The following is a 14192-nucleotide window of genomic DNA, read 5'->3' on the forward strand; positions in this document are numbered from 1 at the left end:
AAATAAAATTAGTTAAAAAGATACTGAAATAGGAGTTATTATAAGAAAGAATATACTTAGGGTTCCAATGGAAATAGGTATATTGATAGTTTGGAAAATGCAAAACTATTGTTGTTGTTCTTTCTTTTATAGATAATGATTTTCTGGGACACGAGTTAGCTCGCGAATAGCAAGATAACATCAAAGAATAAGAGGAAAGACGCTTGATGAGATTCGAACCCTGCATCGATTGCAAGTGAATTTACAACAATTAGTGTAATGTTTTTGTCATGTGGATATGCAAAATAAATAAATTGAAAGGACATTTGAGACTTTGAATTATGAAGCTACAAAAGCAATGGCAGCTGCATCACATTTGCTTATTTTGCTGTAAAAATTAACTCAAAGAGAGTACCTTTCATCCTAAATGGACTTTGAGGTTTGTCACTTGATGTACTCCAACTCTCAAGTACAATGCTCTGAAAAAGAAGTAAAGGAAAATGTGCATGTTTATGTATTCCCAAGCATATGCTAAGATATTAAAAAGTATGAAATTCTCTATATGCATACAATTATAGAAGGTGTAGGACATGAAAAAACTAAATCAGCTCTTCTATTCTGATATTTCACGTTTGATTCCATAAGACTACCAACATCATCTACCATCTTCACCTCAACAGTTGCTATCGGAAATCGCCATTTGATGTAAGGACTATCAATCATCTACTAAGACTAAACATTCTGCAGGCAACAACCAAAAGGCATGTTGAATTCCAATGCCAGGTTATTTTCCCTCTAGACATGGTATATCATGCCAACTTCAATAAGACTAATCTGAGGAATGTTAAGCACCACGGAAGGACCCCTACAGTTCTTCCGCAGAAATGAATACCCAATGTCAATAGCAAACTTCTTTAAGAAAGAGGACGATCTTCTAGCTTTCACGTAGGAGTGCCCCATTATATATGCAACCCCTGCCTCCTTTGCTCGTATCAAATCTTCAAGTTCTGCCTTAACAGCTGGATCCATGCCAGGGTTTTCTGGCAATTGAAACCTCACTCGTCGCCTTCTAATTCGTGGGTTCTCCTCAGCATAAGCAGATCTTAGACTCTGGAGAGTCAGAGACTTGCTGCTTTGAATGGAGTCCCTCATTCCAAAATCCTCTGAGACAATTAGTGTTGAAGTCGACTGTACATTTTTTTTGCTTATGACTGCCATCCTCCCATCAAGTGATGGATTCTCGGAGCTTGACAATTGTGGTTCCACAGCTTCCATTTGGATAAACTCTGCTATACTTTGGATGAGAAGGTCCTCAAAGTCCCCATCATCTCTCTGTATGTCCTTGTAGCCATACCTAACAATGCAACGATACATTCGATAGGGCCTTGGACAAATACGACCAATGAGGAAGCGTTCTTCGGGTGAGACATAGGGTACTGGAACAGATTTGACACATAAAAACACCAACACACTGTGAAATGCAGGGAGATTCGTGAGAAAGTGAGAGAAGATAGCTGGGACTCCTGTTGCCAATTCTGAGTATACAAGGCCTATCCCGGGGACGCGCACAATACCAAGGCTGGGGCCCATGCCTAGGAGCCATTTCAATGGAACTTTGTTGTGCAGATCAAAACTGTACTTCTTGCGAGTTCCATATTGCCAGACAAACATGACTGCTAGGAAAACAAAGGCGAGCACTAGGGAGACCCATCCTCCCTGTGAAACTTTAGTGAACGCGGAAGACAGGTACACACCTTCAATGAACCAGAAGAATAGGAGAAAGCAAGTGGCAAGAGCTATGTTTCTTTGCCACACAAAAATCATGACCAGTGTGGTTAGAAATGTCGTGATAAACATACTAGTCATGCAAGCTAGGCCTGAAAGAAAAATAATCAATATGAGAAAACAACCAACGACCATCACAAGGCTAATTTAAAATAGAGATTCAAGTGTGGACATAAACATTTTGTAGTATCGGCAACAATATTCATTGTAAATCAGTATCATGATAAAAGATGTCACAATGACCACATGGTACTTCGCACAAGGGAATACTCTTTGTACTGTGTTTGAGAAAAGAAAGAAGATTCTTTTCTGCAGGTATTGCAATTAGAGATCCCTTCTCGTTCACTTCTTCCAGTTTTTGTTTCTCATTCTAATCTTTTCAGATGAGACTCCTTTCATCCCAAGAGGCTTATAAATCCTCCATCACAAGGTTCACAAAGAAGAGTACATTACTAGACCTACACATCACATTAGAGGAACAATCATATAAAGCATTTAGGTTCCATAGATAAGTTTGCAAACAGAACTAAACTGGAATTTGCCACCAATCTGTAGTCTTAACAAAACTACCTTATAGGTGATAGACAACAACCACCTGCGCCTCAAACTCAAATAGTTGGGTTGGTAATTGAATTTTACATCATCATCCCCTCTAACAATCACCTCACAGTTGACAGATCGATCAATCAACTATGACTCAAATCTCAAACTAGTAGAATTCTGCCATGCGAAAAGATTCGTCATGATTAGACCATTTTTTTGTTGGCTGTAGGGAACTGGCTGTGTTCTGGGAAGCTCACATAGATGAAGTTTATAATGGTAGATGCATAGAAGAAAAAGTCAAGTTGCTTTTGTAGGTAGCATGATTGAAATAGTTGGGAAGAAGACACGATGGAAATTGTAACTCAGCTTTGTATTGAAAAATTAAATGTTCTTTTCAAACTAAAAACAAAATATTATATAGTCAAAAGGAGCATCAAATATTACAAAAAAAATCTTCAACACACTGTTTGGCTTACCATATGCATTTCCCATTAAAATTGTGTCCTGGAACCCAACAGCCACGGAAAGTGTAAGAATCATAAGGATCCAATTTATTTCTGGTATATAGATTTGCCCTTTCACATGCTTTGAGGTGTGGACAATCTTGACTCGGGGGAAGCAACCTAGTGCATTCAATTGCTTCACTATGGAGAATGTAGCTGTGATGATGGACTGACTGGCAACGATGCTCGCAAGGGTAGCAATAACAAAAACAGGCCAATATACACTATCTGCATGAAAGCAATGAGCAGCATTTCGGAAATTGGATATAACCTCATCAACTATCCTGAGAAGAATCTCATTCAAAAGTGAAATAAAGAACTAACCAGGTATTGAATTATAAAAGCTGTCTGGAATAGAAGCAAGATTTTTGGACAAAAAAGCAGCCTGACCCATATACTGTACCACCAAGCAAGGATATACAAGAAATGAAAATGCAATCTGCCAAGGAAAAAGACTTTCAGATTGACAAGGTGCAAGTTCTACAAATCCAACTAATCAACTACTATATTGAAAGATGATGCAAAGGAACAGCCACTGTAGGCAATACAATCAGCGCAGTCAAAAGGATAATCAGCCTAGGGGGTCCCATTTCACAAAATACAATTTCAGCTGCACTTTGGATATTTAGTTAATACTGTTTCTTTCAAAAGAAAAAAAAAAGGGGGGGGGGTGTAAAAATCCAATCTTAGACACAAAATTTACTTCAAAGGGTTTCAAATTCTCTTCACTTAGTTGTCATCTGTAGTCCTCCCTGATTAAAACAAATTCATTAACTTAATCCATGTAAACCTTGTTGTTGCTAAAAATGGATCTTTTACATTTTCAAACTGTAACAACCATATTTATCTAATTTGAAAAACAGTCAAAAGAAACGGTTTGAGCCATTTATTTTATTTTCTTGAACCATTTGTTCTGGCTAGTAAGATGTTTGATCACTTAGGCAGGTTGTCTCTTGCCTGCATGCATATGAATTCAGTAGCAGTTCGAAAGGTTGCCCTATTCGGGAATATCTGGTCAGCTTAAATATTCAATATAAACTGCAACCAGAAACCAATTCCTGCTTGTTTCTTCCCGACCCAATTATTTTTGTTCAAGTGCTCAGGATTTGACACGAAAGACGTACATGCTGGATTAAATTAAGTAAGAGCACAACATTTTCCTGAAGCTGCAAACAGGCTGACTTACCCTCATTGAGCAGGAAGTGAAGTGACCAAGATCTGCAAACATAGCTTCCGTACCTGATGGTGGAAACTGAATTAGAAAAAAAAAAAGATTCTAAACTATAAAGGACATGTTATCTAATCCTTGTTTTACTAACTAGTAAGTATTTGCACGAACAAGTGCTCGTAATTCAAGGACTACTTTTTTATCTTGGATAAAAGAGGTGATATCTTTGATATACCTGCAACAGAGAGGAGGACACCACCAAGAGAAAACCATCCGTGTTTTCTTGTTTCCCTAAAAAATTTGATAATATAATAGGGAGAAAGAGCATGCACAATCTTGGGATTCCAAATAATAATGTTGTAGAGCCCAATCCCAAAAATCGATATCAACCAAATGACTACTATCGGTGCAAACAGAAAGCCAACTCTATGGGTCCCAAAATGCTGTAGAGCAAACAGACCAACCAATATCAGGCAAGAAAGCACGAGCACTTCACCTAGATGAAAAACAATTTGATGATCAATGCTTGGATGGAAGTCACATAAGAATAACATAAAAGTGATAAAATATTTACCCAAAGAGGTAAATCTAAATAAATCTACCGTGAGATAGGTGTTCCGCAGCAGCCTTGATTCCTGAAATGGCCGATATAACTGCCACATTAAAATTATTCCTAATTAATAAACATACTAAGTCGACCAAAAGTTCTGATTGCATTTCTGCACTAACATAGCCTTAGCAAGGTAGCAAATACATCATGCTAAAATTTAATATCTTGTCTATCATTTCCCAACTGAGGAAGGAACCAATTTCATAAAACCAAACGAATAATTCTAAATTTATTTTTCCATTTGCTGGATAAACTGATAGCTTTTAAATTACAAATGCACATCAGCTAACGCCACATACAAGAAAGCAACTACTGTTGGAATTATCAACCTGACATTGCAGGCGTTATAATACCATCACCAATAACCATGCAAGCCCCCAACAACACAATAATGAGTAAAACTGTACGTGACTTCTTGTGTTTCTCAAGAAATCTCTTTAACCCTGAACACGATGTGGACTGCCCAGTAAAGCCATATTTGTAAGCAGATAGCTCCTCATCAGCTGCTTGTTGGTTGGAAAGTAGACTGAATTTTGCATGTCTACAGAGTAGAGAGTAAAGAGCAAAAGTACCACCTGGTAACATTCAAGTATAAATGATCAACACAATCAGTTTCCACAAGAATTATTGGATTCACAGTCTTCTCTTTAACATACCTTCACCATTATCATCAGCACTCAGTACAATAAGTACATATTTTATCAAAGGAATAAGAGTTATTGTCCAGAAAATCAATGAAAATGCACCAAATATTGTTTCTGGAGTCTGATAATCCTGCAACTTCCCCACAAATATACTCTTATAGACATAAAGTGGTGAAGTGCTCAAATCTCCATACACCACCCCAAGACTCTGGTATGCCAATAGTATATTTCTGGAAATATTCACCAAAGGGAACTGCAAGGCCAAATATAAGAGCCAAGCTGGTTTCAGACATAATCAGTAGGTAAATAAATAAACTTGACAAATGGAAACTCTAAATTTATGAATTCTACTAGAAAAGAAGAAAATAAAATTCTGTTAACTGATCAGTAACATGTATGATCTTCTTCTTTTTTCTTTTTTTTTTTAATTTTTTTAATAACGTGTATTATCTGCTCCACAAATTTCAGGCAATGTGATTTCAGTCACAATGTACCCAAAGCTTGAAGTTTCTTTTTTTTTTTTTTTTTTTTTTGAGATCTCCTTATTTGGAACGAATAAACACTCTACAAATGGGAATCTGCTAGTTTTTTGTTGCTGTAATATCTGCCTAACTTATATGGGAATCTGTATATTGCTTTACACAAGATAGACTGTGGAATGAGAATACTTGCACTGATAGACCCAGAGAATTCTTATTTTTTTTTCATTTGTGCAAGGGAAGGGTGTGAAGGGGATATGCAACTAAGGTTATTTATATTTCCCTCCTATGGAAAAGAAAAAAATAAAACAAGTGTTTTGCTGCTACATTGCCACATGATTGATGATGATGCAATGAGCACTTGCAGGAATAATTTTATGACCTCCAATAGACAGCGTAGTATTTTACTTTTATCACATCCCCTATTAGTGTAAGTTAAGATGAAGGAAAAGTAAAAAAGAAATATTATGCACCTTTGACGCCAACTTCCTTTTTTTCCTTTCTAACTGGGGTTGTTCCTCTTGTCCAACTATAATGACTGTTTCCTGGGCCCCACCTGCAGACGTTGGAGGTGGTTGCTCCACATTATGTTGCATGTGCTCGATATCACCTTGGAACATCTATTTACCTGCCATTTGTTTCAAATAATCTATATTAGATAGAGGAAGAGATCTGTCAAAAAGAAAGAAAGAAAGAAGTTACGGAGCCAGGGTCATATCAAAGGGACAGCCCTCCTCCCTCACAAGATACATCTTGTGCCTATGAGTCGCTATAATTATCCAAGAAGACACTTTTATCAAAATGTACAAAATAAGTTATCACGGATATACGCAAAGGAAGAACAGGAAAAGATAAGTACCAGCAGGACGATGTTATCAAATGATTTCTAATGTAAGCACAAGCATCAAAAAGTGTTATCTTGTAAAACCATTGTATCGCCAGACTGGACCTAACAATCTCAGTTTGATGCAAAGCAACTTAAAGCCTCTAATAATAGTAAACTGAAAATCCGTCTCTAACCAAAAAGCATACATGATACACGAGAAACTGATACCTAGAGTAATCATTTTAAACATAATAAGTGAACTTCTCAAATTTGATTACAAGAGCCAAGAAAAGAGGTTGGAAGAAGATTATCATGCCAAACTTGTTGAAACGGTAGAGAGGGCACATGCAAGACATATAGCCCTAGAAGTGGCAGAATTTGCTCATTCATACACACACCAATTGGCAGCAAAGATAATGCTTGAAATGGGAATACAACTCACCTTCTTTGACTAATAACCTATTCATCTCAAAATGCAGTTTCTTGTCATTCAAAAATATACAAAAAATAACATGGTCATTAAGTGCCACTTGCAATTCACCAAAGCTCAATGAATCTTCTATTTTACTAAGCTCCTAAAAAGAGTTCCCATTCTTTCTTTTTCTTGAGAAGGGGTGAGGGATTCACAAAGCAGCAAAATTATTTTCCTCAAGTACACATAAAACGTAGTCTGGATGTCTTAATCAAATGATGGGAACTAGCTAACTTCCTCTCTTAGTTTCATAACCTGGTGTCCAACCCAACTTGCACGCACCTCAACTAATTCCACAAAATACCTATCACCTCCTACCAGGTAACTCTATCCAGCAAGGTTAGGACAGATGAAAAAGAATCACCTAACCTCCGACTAGTAATAGGTACCATGTACACCAAGGCTAGGACCGATGAAAAGAAATTACCTAACCTGTCACTAGTAAAAGATACCAAGGCTAGAACAGATGAAAAGACATTACCTAGTGTTTTTGTGGCTATTAGATTTTAGCTAACTTCCCTTTTTCCAAGTCTTTTTCATTTAATCATCAGATTATCTTTCCTAAATCGATAGAACAACAAACAACATTGCATCTCAATCTCAATCCCAAAAGGACCTAGAACCCATTTCCTTAAAAATATCATTAAATTAGTACCAAAAAATCCCAAACTCGAATCCCTATTGTTCAAATCCTAGATAAGCAACATTTCCAAATCATCTCTATATATTATTCATCAAGTAGTAATTTTTAGTTAGACCTTAATAACAATATAAAATCACAAACTAATCAAAAGGGGCAATTACCAAGTTATTCAACCAATAAAAATTCATACAGTGTAAGTGTAATTTTCCGGCAACGGCGCTATGAATGGTGATGATGTCAACGAGTTACGGTGGCTGAAATGAGATGGAAAAATTGGAGAAGATAGTGATGGTGTTACTACTAGGGTGGGTGGTCAAGATTAGGCCTTCTTCTTCTCCTCCTTGTTCGTCCATGAATGGTGATCTTCTGCTACACTTGGCTCCTTCTACTTGGTCTGCCATTTTCATTCTTGTCAAAAAAAAATTCATGGATATTAATTACTCTTAACTTTTGAGGTCTTCATTAAAAAAAAAAAAAAAGGTTAAAAATATATTTCTTTTTAATTGTTTATTTTAACAAATTAAGAGAGTTTTATTATTGTTATCTATGTTTTCAATTTATAAGATGTAATTTGACTTGAACTAAGTTTAAGAAAGACGTTTAAAACTTTTTGTCTAACCTTGTTTGGATGGTTGTTATCTGTAATAGTGTCATTTAACTTGATTTCAATTGAGATTCATCCCTCCAAACTTTAGGCATGCACAAATAGATATTTAAACTTGTATAAAATTGAACAAGTTGACACACACGTCCTACGTCACATAATACATATAGGACACCACGTAGGACACAAAGTTTTCATGTAGGACGCCACATAAGGATGTGTATATTCGTTCAATTTTATACAAGGTTAAGTGTCTATTTGTGCAAACCTAAACGTTATGTTTATATATTATACCTAAATTTTATTGTATCATATCGTTTAAATCCATTGTTAGAAAATAACATAAAGATTCCTTTTGTGTAAAGATTGATTTGGTATAATCACATTGTTACCTTAATACTTTTTTTTATTTTATTGTTATTTATTATTTAATAATCATATTGTTGTATTCTCTAATTTACCATTTCATAATAGTTCTACCTCTTGTTTTTCTTGTAGGTGTACCTCTTTCCTGTCTTATAGGTTTATCATTTAAATTATAGATGTATCACATTATTCAAATAATGATACAATTTATTCAAATATTATAATCATTATATAGTTTCTTTGTTTCAAAAAAAAATGTCCAACTTCCTTTTTAGTATGTCAAAAAAGAATAATTTTTTTCCTTTTTAGTATGTTTCAAAAAAGAATAACATTTTTCCTTTATTGACAATAATTGCATTTAACTTTCCATTTGGCATGTGTTAAAGTTACAAGATTAAAGAACTTTTTGTTACATTTGATATAATTTTAATTTAGGGCCTTTTGGCAATGCGATATGGTATCATGACTAAGACTGGTCAACGGACCGGAACCGGTTCACCGGACCGGAACGAACCGGTATCGGATCAGACCGGAACCTGTTGACCGGTACCGGGATGAACCAGACCGGAATTACCGGGATGAGTAATCGGTTCCGTCCCATTCCACTATATACCGGGATGGAACCGGAACGAACCGGAACGGACCGGGATGGAACGGGACGGAATAAACGGGACGATATTTTTTGGGATTACGAAAATATAATTATTTTTTTTATTTTTCTAAGTATAAATTAATAGTTTTTAAATTTATACTATAATTTTTACTTAAGTTTATTTTAAAGATATTTTATTAATTTTTTTTGTTGTTAAGTTTGCTAGTAAAGTCTAATAAAATTTTCAAAATTTAAATCTTTTGAAGTTTATACATTATAAGTTATTACTTATATTCATTAATATTTATTTTATAAGTTATATTTATAACTTGTGTCTTGTAAATATTAAATAAATAAAATTTGTAATTTTAAAAAAGTTAAATTGAAATAAGGATAAAACAATTACAAAAATTAGAAAATATCAATTTAATTTATTTAAATTTGTAACAAATTACAATTTCAATTTACAAGTATTAGTATAAAATATAAAATATAATTTATAGAAAATATAAATATAAATTATATAAAATATAAAATATAAAAAAACTAATATATATTAAGTAAACCGGATCGGAATCGGACCGGACTGGACCTGAACCGGTACCGGTACACCGGTATGAAATCATGATTCCGTCCCGTTCCGTGTACCGGTTCAGACTATCCCGTCCCGTCCCGTAAGCAACCGAAACGGGACGAACCGGAACGGTACCGGTACGTCCCGTTCCGTTGACCAGTCTTAATCATGACACAGAATCATGATATGGAATCATAAGATGAAATTGAAGTTTTGTTTGGACATACGATATGAAATTTTTGTGTTGTATATTTTCTCATAAACATAAAAATCTCATAAGTTGTAAAATTATTAAAATAACCCCAATTGTTTATTCAATCTTATCAGATAAAAAATTATAAAATCACGTAATAAATTATTACAAATGCATTTGTTCTACACTTAAGTAATTGTTTCATCTAGCTTTAATTTAATTAAAAAAAATTGAACATAAATTGTAGTGTACTAGTTTTTAATATAATCCTTCCATGTAATACGAACAATTTCTTCAAGTTGAACTTGCATTTCTCGATCATGTGACTGAGAAGACGAACCAACATTGTTACTTTGAGTCATTTGTTGCTCAATATCATCCGCAACTATATTTTCATGTTTATAGACCATAAATACTTCATCACTTTAACAATCAGTGGTATGAGTTAAAGTGACTATATGTTGATGAGAATAATAAATTTTAAAAAGTAATTATGTGATTATAAATTAATTTACATATGAAATAAAGGGTTAGTAGATATAAATGTGGGATATTTTTAACCAAATATAAACTTGTGGATCAATTTTTGTATTAAATAATCTCAAATCATGATATGGAATCATCATTATTTTTGTATCATGCTTTTTGAAAAATATGAAATCATATCTCATGATATGGAATCATGAAATGGAATCAGCGTGAAATTGCATGTTCAAACGTTGATTTCATCTCACGATACCGTATTGTGATATGATACCGCATGGCCAAACCCCTACTTAGACCACAAGATTAACAAGTCTTATTTATATCTTAAACTCTGTTCCAAGTCAAATTAGATCATTTTTTAAAAAAAATGAAGGGAGTATTACATATAATACATTATGAAACAATATGAAACAACATTAAACTGAGTGTCAGGAAGACTGGTCTAAAACAAATCAGAAGTGTTTGTGTGCTCATAAATCACTTCATTAAGGACGAAATCAATATTTTAAAGTTTAAATTATTACCAAGGGCCCACTTGGGGATGTGAGAAGAAATTATGATATGAAGTTAAAGTTTTGTTTTGACATGTCATTTGAATTTTTAAGTTATGTTTTTTTGCTCATAAATATAAAATTTCATAGGTTGTGAAAACTATCAGAATTGCTCTAGTTCTTGTGCAATTTCACCAAATAAGCAAAAGTTACATAACAAAAGTATAATGCAATACCACAAAGCTATTTTAAAAAATACAACATTTATTAATCACACTTTAATTCTATAAAAAATTAAATGAAACATACGTTGTAGTGTATACTACTCTTTGATATAATCATTCCAAATAATACAATCTCCTCACATTGAGCATTCATTTCTCTATTTGAATGGTTTAAAGTTGGAAAGAGTAAAAATGGGAAAATACATAAAAATTTCCCTGAACTTGGCACGAAAACTCGCTTTAGTACTTAAACTACACGGGTAATTATTTACCTCCCTAATCTCTTCTCAAGTGAATTAAAATGCACTCAAATCGCTGACATGACAAGTAAAAAAAATGAGGCGCGTAGAGATAAAAAAGTAAGGAAAAAAAGAATGAGTGGACCCCAATTATTTTCATTTTATCCAATATTTTATTTTCTTCATCTTCTTTATACCCTACCACCCCCAACCTTTAGTACCCCCACCCCCACTTTCCGTCCTTTCATCTTCCTCACACCCAATCCACCTCTCCCACCCTCAACCACCACTTGCACTACCCTTTCTTCTTCTTCGACACCCCCCAACCCCAACGAACCCCCACTCCTACCCTATTTTTTTGTCTTCCAATCTTTTCTTCTTTTTCTTTGTTATACTTTTCATATTTTCCTCCTTCTTCAAGACGGATCCATCCCACCCTCATTTCCTTTAATTTCTATCAATAAATTCAAAAAATATGATGAACAAGAAAAAATTGAAAAGTCATCAATTTGTTCTTGCTTCAAATTAATATTAGTCTTTATGGCAAGATTTAAATGTGATGAACTTGAAGTTATTTTCAATGAAACTCTACAGATTTTCATTTCAAATTAAAATTTTTAGTAGTTATTGTTGATTTGTTTTAATTTTGTGTCTTAAAAATTGAATGTTCTTGTGAGAATGGTTTTGAGAATTTGAATCTCTTTCAATTGATTTTTTAAGATTATTTTTCTTATATTAGGTCTTATTTTTTGAGTTTTTCTCTTACTTTCTACAATTGTGAGCAAATAAAAAAGAAACAAAAAAGAATTAAAAATCCAAATTTAAATATGTTGAATGGGATGTTGATGTGGAATGATGTGACGCTGATGTGGCGCTGACCTATCGATGACATGGCGCGTCTGAAATGCACTTGTCATTGTGAGATTGGTATTATTATATTAGAGTGTATTTTAATTCACTTGAAAAGAGATTAGGGGGCTAAATAATTACCCATGTAGTTTAAGTACTAAAATGAGTTTTCGTGCCAAGTTCAAGGGGAATTTGATGCATTTTCTCATTATATCAAACTGCTTTCTACATCTCATTTTATGTGGCATCGTGTAACTTGACAAGAAGTTTAAGAAAATAGGAAGACTTTTGAAACTTGTGGACTAAGACAATCCATAAATATTTGTGTGATTGAAAATCATTTCATTAAAATCTAAAGGTAAAATGAGAAGTTTAAAGTTAAAATGTTTGTAACTACAACAAATTGACATTCTTTTTTAAATAGACTAAAAATAAAATGATGTCACGTAAAATAGAACGGAATATAAATTTGGTTCGTGAGTATAATGGTTAGATCCAATAAATGATTTTAATGTTGGTAAGAATAATAATATCAACTATAAGTTTGATAGGTGAGCGTAATGGTTATAACCAATATAAATTATGTAAAGATTGGTAAGAGTACTAATATCAACTATACATTTTATTTACATATAAAATAAATAGTTGGTAGAATAAATGGAGGTCTTTTTTTTCCCTATAAAATATAAATTTATGAGTCAAACTTTGTAGTTGATAAATGTGATGTTATGATATGAAATCCTCATATCAAGTTTTTGGACAATTTGAGACTTCATACTTGTTTAAATGATGATTTCATCTCATGACATAAAATCACATGTCTAAACGCCTACTAAATATAAAAATATTTCTTTTTTTTAACAGACTAAAAAGAAAAATATATCACATAAATGAGGACATAAAACACATGGCTTTTGTGTAGTATTAAATAAAATTTGGAGTTCTGAAGTACAATCAGTAAGATATGTTACATACACATTTAATAAAAGATTTAGAGTTGAGGATCAAAAACACATATAAATTATCATAGTTGTTAATTCTGTCTCATGCCTAAAGCATAAAAATGTGAGTTTTGTACCTGAAGTATCACTCGGTGGTTAGAGAAACACACGTAAACACCGACTAGATCAATATTTATCTACAAGCACTAAATTTTTACTCATGTGACATATATAACGACTATATTGGCTGACACATTATTTTTATTTTAAATTATATATTAGAGTTAAGAGTCAATAATACATTTGAACTATCCCACCTTATTGGATTTCGTATTTGAACTATTGAGAGTCAGAGTTTTTTACTTGAACTATGAGAATGTGAATTTCCTATTTGAACGATCACTGACTAGACCAAATGTTTGTCTAAACATAATTCTAGGCACGTTTGTTCATAAAATCTTTATCAGTATGACATATATAACAATTTTATTTGTTGACGCATTAATTCTTTTAAGATATTTTTAGTTGACCTCTTTAAAATCCTAAATTCTTCCCTTTCAAATATGCTACGATGATAGTTTTAACCTAATATTAATTTATTAACTATTTTGCCACGTTGACAGAATTCATATATTTCACTAACTTTTGAGTGATAATCCAGTTAGAAAACTTACCCTTCAATACATTTTGTGAGTAGGAAAAAAAAACCTTCCTGAATTCTTTGAATTTGAATTTTTCACTAAGGAAGAAAAATATGTAGGAATGTTATACATGTTTTTTTATGATATCCAAGACATGAAGTTTTAATTGTTAATTATTTCTTATGCATATACAAGCTTCAGGGCTGAAAGGACTATTCAAAATTAAATTGTAATCAATAACCAATCATAAAATTGAGTTAATAGCTTATTAGTATTGAATTATCAGATATATGAACAAAATTAAAGTTTACAGTCATGAATTTGTGGGTGCAAGGAAAAG

At 33.2% G+C, this 14192-nt stretch overlaps 1 protein-coding gene across 4 annotated transcripts; it reads right to left on the bottom strand.

Moving 5' to 3' along the window:
• Nucleotides 1–318: 318 nt before the first annotated feature.
• LOC107026668 (potassium transporter 4-like) lies at nt 319–8078 on the bottom strand. 4 transcript variants are annotated; one of them, XR_001457632.2, is made up of 11 exons: nt 7814–8077; nt 6185–6339; nt 5245–5485; nt 4918–5163; nt 4581–4631; nt 4214–4474; nt 3997–4049; nt 3135–3249; nt 2784–3038; nt 550–1856; nt 319–458 (listed from the first exon to the last, which is right to left on the bottom strand). XR_001457632.2 is itself a non-coding variant. In XM_015227718.2 (10 exons), exons 2-10 carry the CDS (start codon nt 6329–6331, stop codon nt 775–777), a joined length of 2409 nt encoding a protein of 802 aa, XP_015083204.1. In that variant the 5' UTR covers nt 6332–6339; nt 7814–8078; the 3' UTR covers nt 319–774. The 4 variants fall into 4 exon arrangements, 3 of the variants coding, with proteins under 3 accessions (XP_015083204.1, XP_015083203.1, XP_015083202.1); XM_015227718.2 differs by having other exon boundaries at nt 319–1856; nt 3135–3207; nt 7814–8078; XM_015227717.2 differs by having other exon boundaries at nt 319–1856; nt 7843–8077.
• Between the last annotated feature and the right edge of the window lie 6114 nt (nt 8079–14192).

Source organism: Solanum pennellii, chromosome 8 (assembly GCF_001406875.1).
Source record: "Solanum pennellii chromosome 8, SPENNV200".
Classification (NCBI taxonomy): Eukaryota; Viridiplantae; Streptophyta; class Magnoliopsida; order Solanales; family Solanaceae; genus Solanum; species Solanum pennellii.